Below are 13,980 nucleotides of genomic sequence, written 5' to 3'. Positions count from 1 at the left end.
CCCGCCTCCCCCCCGGCCCTTCAGCCCGAGCCACAAAGCCAGCGGCTCCCTGCCAGGTACACGGATACATAAATATATATATATTCTTCTCCATGTTACACACGGACAACAATTACCTTTTTACAGCCGAGTTTCTGTATCTGGAAAACGTGTTTAGTTTGAGCAGCTTGAACACTAATGGTATCTGTGCACTGCATGAAGAGTTATCTTTAGGTCATTCGTTAATAACAGTCTTGTATTTGTGCCTTGCCTTGCCTAAAATGCAAGTAGCAACAACAATACTTGACTGTTATTATTTCCATGATTTTAGAAGTTTAGCACAATTTAATAATAAAGTTTTACCACAAAATAAAAACGTTACCAGTGTTTAACCGTTTCAAGGTTAGGCGTCAGAAATGCAGTCTTTGCTGCTCGTAAATAGAGCTGCACCTTTTTTTAAATAGGAAACGCATGAATCTGGTTTAGTAAGCGAGGTCATCAGTATAAGCAGAGCCTTCTTTATATCAATCAAATCAGTACAAACTTTATTTATATAGAACCTTTCTTACACAAAAAGGTTAGTGATGGGAGGCTTCACAAAACTAAAACTAAAACAGTCCATAGACAACACGTGACTTTGTGATTGATAAAACATTAAATAGCAATAGAAGTAAGACGGGGCTTAATAAACAAGAATAACATTTCATTAAAAGTCAAATAACGGCTTCTTTTTGTTGTTTGTGTTATGTTTTGTCATGATTTGTTATTGTAACATTTTGTGGCTGTTGAGAAATGAAAATAAAAGTAATATTTTAAACCTGTCCCTCTCTCCCCTGTTGTGTTCAGGGTCCGACAGTACCTGCTGTAATGGAGTGACGTCCAATAAGAGCCACAGCACCCCCCCCTCACAGTCACAAGCCCTGCCCCCCCGCCTCCCCCCCCCCCTCCGTCTGACGTCAGTCTCAACGGGAGCCACAGCCAGACGCCCCTCACCAGGTACTACACACACACACACACACACACACACACACACACACACACACACACACACACACACACACACACACACACACACACACACACACACACACGGGATGTTAAGATTCACCGATTCGCATCGGTGCACCGGCATAAACGTTCAAGATGCGAGTGCACCGATTGAAAGAGTGCACATCGGCTACAGTTTGGGTTGAACTCGTGATGCATCGATTGTAGCGTCTTTGCGTCGGTAAAAAAACGATTCATTCATATAATATCCTCTCATCCTGTCAGCACTCAGCAGAGACGATCTTTGATCTTTGCTTCGCACTACGGAGGCCGAGAGTCTCAGTTATCAACACACATGGAAGTCGAGGAGAAAGACAAACACTGCGCACCGAAAAATACCTACAAATCAAACGTTAGGCAACACTTCGGATTTTTCAAGAAAGACGGTCAACTTGAAAAATCGCTCGCAAATTGTAAACGATGCCGTGCCGCTTTAAAGTACACAAGTAGTACGAGGAACTTAGCGACGCACATAAAGAGGCGACATGGGGTCTGCGGCTGAAAGAGAAACCTGAAAGTTAGACATGAGTTCAATCACTCAGTGAGGTGTTCTGTCAGAGAGAGTGGTGTTTAGTTTATAACAGCCTGTGACTGCCAATAATAGTTTAAATGTCTTCCTTACTGTAAGCAGTTATGAAAGACCTGTTTGTGAAAGGTTATTTTCTTCATTGTTCCTATAGAAACCACTGCTTTCTGCTCACTGGTGAGTTAGCCTATGAATGAGTGTTAAGCACATCAGTCAGCAGCTGTATGGGCACTGCACTATGGTAGTTGTTTGCACATTGTTAATCCTGGGCAATGCATCCTTAAATTGTTTAACTGTGAGGTGTTATAAAAAAAGGTAAAAAAGAAACTACATGATGGGATGAGCAAGTACTAGTAGAGAGAACCAAATATGTAAGGCAAGTTTATTTATATAGCACTTTTCTGTACGCGACAATTCAAAGTGCTTTACAAAACAAATCAAGCACTTTTTTGTTAATGTATGATTTGCTGCATATAAGGAATAGAACAAAATCCTCTGTCGTACCATATTGAAGTATCATTATTTTGCATCGTGTTGAATCGCATCGTATCGCCCTGTATCGCATAATGTTGAATCAAATCTTATCGAAGTGTATCGCAACAGGAGTGAATCGTATCGTATCGCCTGGTGTTTCAAATGTATCGTTAATGTGTCGTATCGTGGCAACGTATCGAGATGCGCATCGGCCTCAGTGATGGAGATGCACATCCCTAACACACACACACACACACACTCTTTTAATTTGCTTATTCATGCTCTATTGTTATTAAACCCCTCAGACACTGCAACGCCCACACAGGAAACTTAAATCCACATTCACTTCAAGGGTATAAATCTACATAAATATATTACTGTGAGAAACAAGAATACTTTAAATCTGACTGACTCTAAACTCTGCAGATATTCTGAGAGGATAAACTCTTATATGATAATGTAGGAAAACTGCTGTAGTCTACAAGAGATAGATTGATAGATAGATAGATTTATAGATAGATAGATAGATATAGGTAGATTTATAGATAGATAGATAGATATAGGTACGTAGCAGTACTGTATTGATCCCAATTTAGGAAATGATCCTGTTCACAACAGCAGCAGGTTTTCATGGCATGGAACAGAAAAAAGACACAGTAAATATATATAGAAATCAACACTATGAATGTATATCTATAGAATCTAAGATTACTCAATATAACATGTTAGGAAATACGTTAGAATATATTATATAACGGCTAAAGCTTGAATACAAACAAAGGATGCTGTATAAATGAGACTATTGTACAAAGCATGTCAATGCAAAGAGATAGCATGTGAGTTTAATATAATACTGACCAAAGATCTCCTTCCAAACAACAGTCTTAAGTTGCACAAACAATATACCCGGCCACCCTTTACCTTTTACCAGGTAAGTGGGAAGCTGCATCATTAGGAAATGTTGGATAACTTGCAGTAAGGGTAACTTAATACAACTATTTCTCAGTTAATAATACTTCAAATGCATACATTTAACACAAAAAGGAACACCTAGGCGTGAGTTGTTGACTTCAAACATGTCTGCAAGAAAGTTTTCGACATGAGATGACACTCATGGTTTTAATCCTCAGTGACTATAATATCACCACTCATCCTTCCTTTATTAAGGTGAAGTATTTGGAGTTGTAGTGATCTGTTGCCCATAACAACCCTCTGTCTGTCCTCAGTAGCGATGTGGACATGGAGGTGGACCACGTCTCCAACGGAGTCACAGAGTCGTCCTCCAACGGTTTCCTCAACGGCTCCAAACACGTGACCGAGCCCGACGAGTGTGAGGCAGACATGGGTACGTAAAGTGTGTGGATGTAATAACTACTATATTAGAGCGTTTATCAGCATGGATACATACATCAATCATTCTGGGTAAATATGCCACTGGTAAGGAAAGGTACGTTTATGTATAAAGCACATTTTAGCCAATACACCAACATTAAAAGCAATTGCTACGCTACTGTCTGTTACTGTTTGTTTTGTTGCTTTCTACTGTAAGAAATGTGTTGTTTAGTAAATAATGAGCCCTCTTTGTTTTTGATTTATTCACCAACATCTTTAGCAAATCAGTCGCTTTGTCTCTCGGTTATTTCATCTGTTGTTACTTCCCTTTTACCCCATGACTATTAGGGAATGAGACGGCAATAGACACCGTGGAAAATAAACACAATTTAAAGTTACATGTTAATTAAAAAGCAGCGAGAATACAAATGAAAACAGGCTAATTATGTATATATTTATACCAGTTTTATTCTCTTTCTTTTAGGCTTATTCTACTCGTTAGTAGTAATAGGTTATTACTTATTTTTTTACTTTTGAGGATCTGTAACAACAGTTATGTTTTGTTAAGTCTCTATAACATGATTGTAGGTCCGGATGTCTCTGAATCTCAACAGTACTTCCTTCAAAATGTACTATAACACATATTTAGACTCAAATGGATATTGTGCTTTCTGCATTTTGGATATTGCACAGAACCATATTCACATTTGTATTAATCATGCAGCTTTATTACCCTCGCGCTCCATCCAAGTGCCTGTGCTGTATATATTCCCTCTCTAAAGCATAAAAAGACATGGCAGTGTACGATAACAATTAAAAGACTAGAAATAAACATGAAAATTTAAACATCTCAATAGAAATAAAATAGCATTAAAAGATATACATGTGGTGTGTGTGTATATACAGCCCTATTACCCTTGCTGTCATTACACATATAAGTATAAGCGCTCCATCTAAATGACTGTGCTGTATATGTTCCCTCTCTCTTTTACCTGTTGAATGTCTCGATAGCTATTATTATTTATTAAAAAAAAAATGTTACCCCTGGAAATAATGACTGCACTTTATTCTTACATTAGTATGTATGCTGCTGCGTGTATTTGTTGTTGTGATGTTTTTGTTTTGATGGCACCTTTTTGAAAGGGAGAAGCTTTCCTTTCTTTCCTTGTACATGTATAACGGCCCGTCCACACAGCGGCGTGCGTTGTGTGGACGGGCCGTCAGGACATTAAATGATTCTCTTCTCTTCTGCAGAGGTGGAGTCGGCTCAGTCGAAGAGGCAGCTGTGCGGCGGCAGCCAGGCGGCGATCGAGAGGATGATCCACTTCGGCCGCGAGCTGCAGAGCATGAGCGAACATCTGCGCCGCGAGTGTGGGAAGAACTCCACCAACAAGAAGATGCTGAAGGTAACAGGAATCGCCAAGTGGAAAACTATCGTTAAATGAGGTGGTTTTTCTGTAGGTAAAGCTCCTGTAGCTCTGCGTCAGGACTGTCTTTAACGTTTCAGGCATTATACACGTGTGCTTTTCTTACTGATACACGGCAAGCTATAATATGTTGAAAAGCATTTTGAAGAAACATAAACAACCTTAACTGAAATAGAGGTGTATATACAGTGTTATTAGTATGACTTGATTCAGGTGGCAATAGCATGAATACAAAAATGTAAAAAAAAGGAAAACTGAAGCAGCAGAGACTGAGATATTCGGACAAAAAACTAAATAAATTCTCATCATTTTTGTTCAATGCAACTTAAAGGTGGGGTAGGTAAGTTTGAGAAACCGGCTCGAGATACACTTTTTGTTATATTCCATGGAATGCTCTTAACATCCCGATAGCAATGAATATCTGAAGTGCTTTGACAAAAAATCAGTCATCTGTGGAAGCCGTAGTACTGTAAAAAGTACGACCAATCATCTGAGCCGGCCCGGCTAAGTAACTGGATGGCCTACCTGCCTGTCAGCCTTCCATCTGTGCACAAACTTATCTCGTGCCCTCATTGGTCATGTGCGCGTTCGTGTGTGTTGGAGGAGGGGCTCTATAAGGAAGTGGCAGATTTTCTCCGGTTGTGCATTTTCAAATTCTAGCGATCTCGAGCCGGTTTCTCAAACTTACCTACCCTACCTTTAACAAAATCATATTTTTATTTAAAGGTGACCTCTCATGCTATTTTTAGGCAATAGCATAGGTCTCAGATATATACAAATATATAAAAAACATGTCTATGAAGTGTTTTGCTCAAAATACCAAACAGATCACCCATTCTAGCCATGCCTCATATCCCTCTATTTCACTTCCTGTTTCAAAAGTGCTGATTTTGGGTATAAAGCTTAAAAAAATATATATATTGATTAAAAAAGGAGGGGTCTGAGCTCATGCGGGACCCGGCAGCTACTGTCTAAACTAAATGCTGCCGTGATGAAACGCCATATCATGGATTATCAAGGATTGTTTCTGAAACAGTATGGAGCTCAAAGGCTTTCTCTCTTGCCGGTTATACCATAAGGTGAGTTCCTTTTTATTTCCTGCTTCTTCACACACATGCTCTCCAGTACAGGTTAGCTCTGAGTGTTAGCGATGCTAATGTAAACACAGACCATATTACGTCCAAAACAGTCGGGCATTGTTTCTGATAGCAACTTTCTGATAGTGCCGTGGGTCCACATTTCAGATATTACGTCATATCGGACGCAAATCTGGATCAGCTCCGTTGTTCCCCCGTTTTTAGAGATTTGGGTACGGAGGAAAAGAGAGAGGGTTTTATGTTCTGACGCTGCGTGAGTTCCCTGACACACCGGGGACACATGTTTATGTATCAAAGACATCACAAAGTGCATTTTGAATGATAGGTCCCCTTTAAATACTTTTTGTAGAAAATAATCTGGACATGAGCCATCCTCAAACTGCGACTTGGCACTTAAACGCTTCAGTTTTTGTACAAATGAAGCGTAAGTAATAATAAGATAAGATGGACCTTTAATAATCCCTGTGGGGAAATTCAGTAATTTGTCTATAAGTTAGTGTTGAACTATTATTTAAATTGTAACACGCTACAACAACACCAAACTAACCAGTTGTTTTTCAAGAAGATATAACATTTTGACCTCCCTTTATCTCCTGATATCAGACTCAGGTTTATCACCAGGTAGGTTGACACGCACGAGGAATTTGACTTGATGTCGTGGTGCATACATACAAATTAAATTTAAAAAAAAACACAGCTAGAGAACTATTTTAAGAACACTATAATAATATTTAAAAATAAGAAGAAATATAGTAAAATAAAGCAGTAATTACATTGAAATAGAATGGAATAAAATATGTGCAGTAATAAAACAGATACCTTCAACATATCTGTATTTTGTGTCCTGCTGCAGGATGCCTTCAGCCTGCTGGCGTACTCGGACCCCTGGAGCAGCCCGGTGGGTTTCCAGCTGGACGCCATCCAGAGAGAGCCCGTCTGCTCCACCCTCAACAGTGCAATACTAGGTACGTAGCCATTATCAAAGACCCCCATCCCCCCCCACCAACAAACTGTTCCGTCTGCTGCTTCAGGACAGAAACCACTAGACTCAGAGACGGTTTCATCCCACGGGCCATAATGCTGCGTTCACACGGGACGCGATGTGAATATTCGCATTGCTCTAAACGCTCGAGTTTCACCGCGGCTGTCAGCTGTGTTTACTCACATCATTCAAACAAGTCTCGCTGGCTAGGGAGCTACAACTACAACCAAATTAACATATTTGCTCCCTCCAATCGCCTCAATCGCGCCGCGGCATTCGCATCAACCGCTTCATGCTCGCCGTCGTTGCATTGACTTTGCATGTAATCGCGCCGCCCCAAAACATCGCATCGCGTCCGGTGTGAACGCAGCATCAGTCTGTTAAACACCTGAAGTTTTGAAAGAACATCCATAACATTCATCTGTTTACAACTTTAGCTATGAACACATGACGATAAAAGCCTTGAATCTTTACTTGTAAAGGAGTATTTTAACAATTCAGTATTAGATTCAAAGGTGTTGTCATATGCTCAGAGCTACAGTGTAGAAATGGCACTGAAATTCTTCTGACCCGTACTCCTCCAACAATGCAACATATATAATAAAATTAAATGAAAAGTAGGGCAAAAGTCTATATATACATGTAAACAGAATATGATATGTACAAGAACAGAATATGAAATTAAATATCGTTTTAATACCTTTACTTAAATAGAATATTTGAGTACTTCTTACCTTCAGTCCTGACGTTGTTGTTGTTCCCTCCTCTTCCTCCAGAGACTCACAACCTGCCGAAGCAGCCCCCCCTCGCCCAGGCGGTGGGTCAGGCGGCGCAGTGCCTCTCCATCATGGCACGCACCGGCACCGGATCCTGCGCCTTCGCCTCTGTGGACGATTACCTGCACTAGCCCCATGCTTAAACACAACACACACACACACACACACTCTGAGGAACTGTCCAGAAATGCCTCCTTCCACCTCCTCCATCAGTGAAGTCGTATTAACGCTCCGATAAAAAAAAAAAAGTAGGCGAAAGTTCACTCGCTTCTGCTCACCGCTGAGGACCAGGAGACGTTTCTGGGCAGGTTTTTTAGATTGCTAACACATCATACATTTAAAAAACAAAAACACACACAACATCCCTTTCCATCGTAAATATGAGAAAAAACACCTCGCAAACAAACCCCTCTTTCCCCTCCTCCTACAGTCCTGCAAGGCTGCGTCTTTCTGACTGACGGTGTGAAGACGCTATTAAAAGGGTAGCCGACTTGAAAAAAAACTCTGTATACAAACCGACCGACTGACAAAAAAAGAAACCCCTGGTCAAACATAAGTAGAAAAAACAAGTAGAAAACCGACGAGTGGTCCCTGTAAACCAGGTACACACACTCACACACATATATAACACACGCGACAGGCTGATGCTGAAAACAGGACGGAAAATACATCTCCATTTGATCTCCGGTCAACTTAAGGCTCCATTAAGGATAGCCTAAATCCCCCCTTTCACCCCCCTTTCTCCCCCTTTCTCCCCCTTTCACACCTCCACTCACTTCAGGACATTATCTGAGATTTGTGTGGCGCATGTGGACTCGGGACTTTGAAGAAGCCGGAGAGAATCTACAGTCTGAACTCCCTGTTTTTAATATTCTGTTTTGTTTTCATGAGCGGGAGGGGGGGGGGGGGGGGGAGATGGTTACCTGGCTCTTGTTTTTGTTTTTTTTTCAAGGTTTACAAGGCATCGGCGCAGACTATTATTATTATTATTATTATTCTTAATTATCATTATATTAATTATTGTTACTTGCATTCACAGTATATTTGTTGAGCGCCAGCAAGAGCAAGTTCCAGTTACTATAATAAAGGTCCCGATCCCATCGATCACCAGTGTGTACATGTTAACGTTTATATATGAATTTAACAAAAATGGAATTATATCAATAGAGTGAGATATTTAGTTATCAAATGAAAGGAAATCGTTGAAAAAAAAAAAACAACCCAATGCTTTGTACCGACATCAGTGACTCCTGAAGCGTCGAGTTCTTATGTCGCCTGTTTTCTTTTGTCCAGGGTTCCTATGCAGGGGAACAATTACACATCTGACCATTTCAAGGTCTTTAAGATAATGGAAAACAAACTTAAACTAAAGGATATCTGGAACTTTAATTTCACATATTTTGTTACTGGCCGTAAAGTAATGTCTTGACCACAGCCTAGCTACATTTGGTAAAACTCTCTAAACCTTTCTGGATTTTCTGAGAAGTCGACCCTGTGCAGGAACCCTGCGATGACCTCTGACCCCCGTTTTTACTCGTTAAATCCCCCGCTGCACAGCAGGTTTGATGCAAACGTTGTTAATCTTTATTTTCGTATGGATGTCTATGCTAAACCCCTAATTAACCCACAAAGAACTCAGGAGCCAAACATGTCCCTTTGTTCCTCCTCATGGTTTTAGAATCGGCCGACAGACCCCTCGATTACAGGTGGACTCGTTTTATTTTGTATTTAAAAAAAAAAAAAAAACGCTTCAGACTCGACCGCCGGGAAAAACAAGCGACGGCGAAACTGAGCTGCGATGAAGTGCGCCTCTCTCTCTCGCTTTGGGTCACTTTTACAGAGGGAAAGATAACGAGACTGCAGCAACGTTCACGCTACTTTATTTTACAAAAAAAGGAAGTATCTTTGGGTTTATTTGTGGAAACCGTTTTTAAGCTTTAAGCGGAAAGAGTGGACTTTTTTTAATGACAACACAGAGACGGCATAGCAACTTCTGTGCTGCGAAGAGATCGTGACCCTGTAGAGTTAACGCCCCTAAATGTTTATACACGTTTATTTTTTCTCCCCGTTTCAACACGTGTTCAAGCTGTGTTTCCCCTGTTGACATTTTGGGTGACTCGTTGCATTTGTATTGCACTCAAAAAGTGGAAGCTAGCAGGCTAGGCTAATTAGCCAAACCCTGAGGAACAGAGCCAGGCTTTGAGGCCATTTTCAGTAGTGGCCAAACCAGACCTACATCTGAGGAGACACATTTTTAATCAACATATTAACACTCAAGTAGCCCTCATTTTAAATCATAAGGTCCATACAAGTTTTAAAATGCACTTCTATCCAATTACAAAGTCCGTTCTCTGTTCATTAAAACGAGGAGATGCTTGTGCGCCTGCTCTATGGGCCCATAGACGCAGAAAATAAGGGTTATTTTATAAACTGCGCAAATGAGCAATACCTCCATCAGGGTATCCAGTTCTCTTTATTTAATCGTGGCTAAAGCTAGTTATCTCGCTGAAGTTAGCCGCCCCCACACATTCGACCTCTTGTTTTTATCATCTATACATTCAAATCAAACACCAAGGGGATATGTGCTGAATTATTAGCCGACATTTCTGTTATTTCTGGTTTGGGTTAATGTTGGGTAGCAAAAGTAAATTGTCTTAGTTTTCAGTTTGTCAGATAATAAACCTCAACCTAGTTTGATCTCTCTAGTAGCATTTTGCCTATAAACAAGTTATCATTTATATAGCTCCAGTTGAAATAGAGTGGTGCAGCAATTTTGTATTTTTGAAAATGTGCATCTTCCTGGTTCCCTTTAGAAAAAGCCAATAGGATTTCTCTATTGGATTATTGCAGAAAATAATCCCTGTGGCTAAAGGCGGCTAATGTTGGGCTATAAAGAAACTACAACACGGTCACATGACTTCACGTCCCCACCGCTAAGCTAAAGGTGGCTAATGTTGGGCGTGATGGCGTTTAGTCATCTCATTCAGACTTGTTAGCAACCGGCGTTTTAAAATTCACCAGTGGGGTATTTATTTACTGACGTATTTATTGTGGTAAAAATAAAAATCTCTTCAGTTTGTGTTAACCCCAGCCCATTGACTTACAGAGGGAACAGGAAGTGCTAAAATGCTAACTCATTCCTGCACCACTCTTTCAGGAATGAAAGGCCCTAAAGTTTGCTTATCGTCCCTCAGAGGAAAGCTTTCTCTTCTCACTAGCTTTTCAGTTTTGTTACAGAGTCCTCCTTGTGTTTCTAAAAGCATCGACAGGAACAATAAAAAAACCTTCAGTATTGTCAACACCACATTTACAAAAATAAAGAACCAAATACTTGGGGAAGGGTCTCTGGAGGAACCGAGCTTTTCTGTCCCTTGGTTTCTCTTCGTTTGTTTTTCGGATCGCAAGCAGTCACGGCATCGTTTAGAAAACTTCTTAGACAAAGTGTCTGTTGTCATTTTCTGAGTACGGTCTGAAACCTATGCATGCCATAGTAAAGTGGTGGTAAGATCAAGTTAGATGTCTCTTATTTTATTCTTTTTTGTTTCTCCTCCTGTTAGCCGGTTAACGGTGTGTAAGGAAGATGTCAACCAGTAAGTTGTCCTCTGCTGACTGTGTGTCCATTTGGAGAAAAAAAAAGTGCAATTTGTGTGAGGGTGAAAAGATTTATATTAAAAAAATGACAAACGATGGTTGACGAGTCTGGATGCTGCATGACGCCTGGAGAGGGGACTGTTTTATCCTGTTTGACAAGAAACTATCCTTAAAGGTGATTTTATTCTAATAACACTTACCCACACACTACAAAAACTCTAAATCTTGCCCAGTATATGTGTCTAACATCTCTAGAATATGTCTCTACACCTGAGATAAGACACAATAACTTCAGAAGTACTGCAGTGAGAAAAAACAAAACATCTTATTTTGAGTTGTATCTCAGATGAAACACATATTTTGTAGAAAATCACCAACTAACAGAAAACAGAATCACTTTTGAACTTATATTGAAACACATTTCCTGATTCTGGTCAAATATAGTTCAAAATGAGTTCTCCAGCTAATTACAAGATCTGATTTATCTAAATATCCCGTCTTATTTCAATAAATCTTATCAAGCACATGTTCACTTGTTCTATTGGCAGATTTTTGTACTTATTTCAAGTGAAAACAGCATTTTTTTCCAGTGCATATGTATCCTCAAAGGAAAAGTCCACCTATAAAACCTCTAAATAACTGATCAAACATATAGAAATAAACCTATAATTTAAATTAGTGGTTAATCTGTGAGTCTGTAATGGGAAAGAAACGTAAAAATAACATTTGCAGAATTAGTTGTGACATGAAAACCTGGACAATATTACATTTTTAAAGCCAAAACTAACATTTGAGTACCAAAAAACTATAAGCAACTTAAAATTAAATGAATAACTCCTTTAATTTGCTAAATCTCACCAATATATGCCTTTTATAAGTCATGTTACTGTTCAAAAATAAGGTTATCTGTTGGTCAAACTTAAGTGAGTGGTACCGACAGTTTCTAAATTACTGTTTTATCCAGTTTTTCCAAGAAATGACCCTAAAAAAAGTGATTTTATTCTAATAACACTTACCTATATATGTATCCTCAAAGGGAAAGTCCACTTGTAATATCTGGACCCTCTTAATAACTGACCAAACATCGATAAATAAGCCTATAATTTAAATTAGTGGTTAATCTGAGTCTGTAATGGGAAACAACATTTGCAGGATTAATTGTGACATGAAAACCTGCACAATATTACATTTTTAACCCCAAAACTAACATTTGAATACCCAAAAACGATAAATAACTTCAAATTCAACTCCTTTGATTAGCTTCTCACCAATATAAGCATTTTGTCGGGCAAAAATAAGGTTATTTGTGTTATCTCAAGGTTCAAGGTTCTTTATTGTCAAACTGACATAGCTACAGAGTAATTAATCTTATGTCACAGGCTTCTCCAACAATGCAACATAATAATACAGATAGTAAAAGTAATACAAAAAGAAAAATAATTCTAAAATAAAGTGAGTATGTGGAATAGTGCAGTACGAGTCTATATACAAGTTATTGGAATGATATATATTAGATAGTAGATATATATTACTGAGTAGCAGAAGAATGTTTTGAAATTATTTCAGCAGTGCAATTTTTTAACAGTCTCACTGCCCGCGGGAAGCAACTGTCTCCGAATCTTCTTGTCCTTGCCAGGATGCTGCGGTAACGTCTGCCAGACGGCAACAGAAAGAACAGTTTGTGGCTGGGGTGATGGGGGTCTTTGATAATCCGTAGTGATTTCTTCCTGAGCCGCTGGGAGTAAAGGTCCTCCATGGATGGCAGCTCCGTCCTGGTGATGTGCTGTGCAGTTTTCAAACTTACTGTAAGTGAAAGTAATAGCAACAGTTTCTAATTTAGCTCAAACATATCTTTGGCTTTCATTATTAGTTACCTGATTCAAGATTTAATTGTCATAACATACTAAACTACGGTGTAATTATAGTATATATAAAGGGATAGTGGTGGTCTAATGGATAGTGAGGTGGGCTGAAGATCAGAAGGTTGTGAGTTAAAATCCCGCCAGGAACACCACCACTAGTGTGCCCTTGAGTAAGGCACTTAGCCTTCAGTTAATCCAGGGAGGATGTCCCTGTAATTGGTCATTGTAAATTGCTTTGGATAAAAGCATCAGCTAAATGTAATGTAAAATTATGTAATGCATGACAAACTAAAATCACAGGTTCCTCAACAGTGCAATTAACAAGACATAAGCTCAGGTGTTTAATAGTATCTGTACGTCTCTACTTAAAGCACATTAGTTTGTTATTAACTTGATCCCAAAGTAGTCTTTAAACGCTTATTTAGACCAATAATATATGGAATTAGCCGGTTTAAATGATGAGGAAACGTGACCTTAGCATAAAAACAAGTCTCGACTCTTTTCTGAGGTTTTTAATCACATCTCAGTCTTTCAAACATATTTACAGAAATAACAAGCTTTTAATGAAACACATTAAACAGAAAGAGAAGAGCAGGTCATGTGATCTAAACGTATAAAGGCTACAGGTGGAAAGTCTACCTGTGAATCCACACGTTCTGCTCTTTAGTGAACTGATGCAGAAACGTCTCAGTTCAGAAACAAGAACAAACGTTTTGAAAAAAAACAAAAATTATCTGCTGCAAATGTTCCTGTGTTTCCTTTCCCTCGAGTTAGGGCTAGACGATGAATGACATTATTTAAATATCGTGATATAAGAGCAGATATCATCTTGGATTTGGATTTATTAATCAAAAACAATAGTCAACCCTATTAATAGAAGGAGGAGA

The 13,980-nt window shown here is 39.2% G+C and overlaps 1 protein-coding gene across 1 annotated transcript in view; it reads left to right on the top strand.

The window, feature by feature from the left end:
- Positions 1 to 11,329, top strand: part of ranbp9 (RAN binding protein 9) — a 28,447-nt gene extending 17,118 nt beyond the window's left edge. The window contains 8 exon segments of the mRNA XM_034136080.1: positions 2 to 56; positions 826 to 878; positions 880 to 914; positions 916 to 975; positions 3,256 to 3,371; positions 4,613 to 4,764; positions 6,736 to 6,847; positions 7,641 to 11,329. Coding sequence (XP_033991971.1) covers positions 2 to 56; positions 826 to 878; positions 880 to 914; positions 916 to 975; positions 3,256 to 3,371; positions 4,613 to 4,764; positions 6,736 to 6,847; positions 7,641 to 7,771 — 714 coding nt within the window. The 3' untranslated portion in view covers positions 7,772 to 11,329.
- The last annotated feature ends 2,651 nt before the right edge of the window (positions 11,330 to 13,980 follow it).

Source organism: Trematomus bernacchii, unplaced genomic scaffold (assembly GCF_902827165.1).
Source record: "Trematomus bernacchii unplaced genomic scaffold, fTreBer1.1, whole genome shotgun sequence".
In the NCBI taxonomy this organism is placed as follows: domain Eukaryota; kingdom Metazoa; phylum Chordata; class Actinopteri; order Perciformes; family Nototheniidae; genus Trematomus; species Trematomus bernacchii.
The sequence above is the reverse complement of the archived record's forward strand: the minus strand, read 5'-3'. Positions and strand labels throughout refer to the sequence as shown.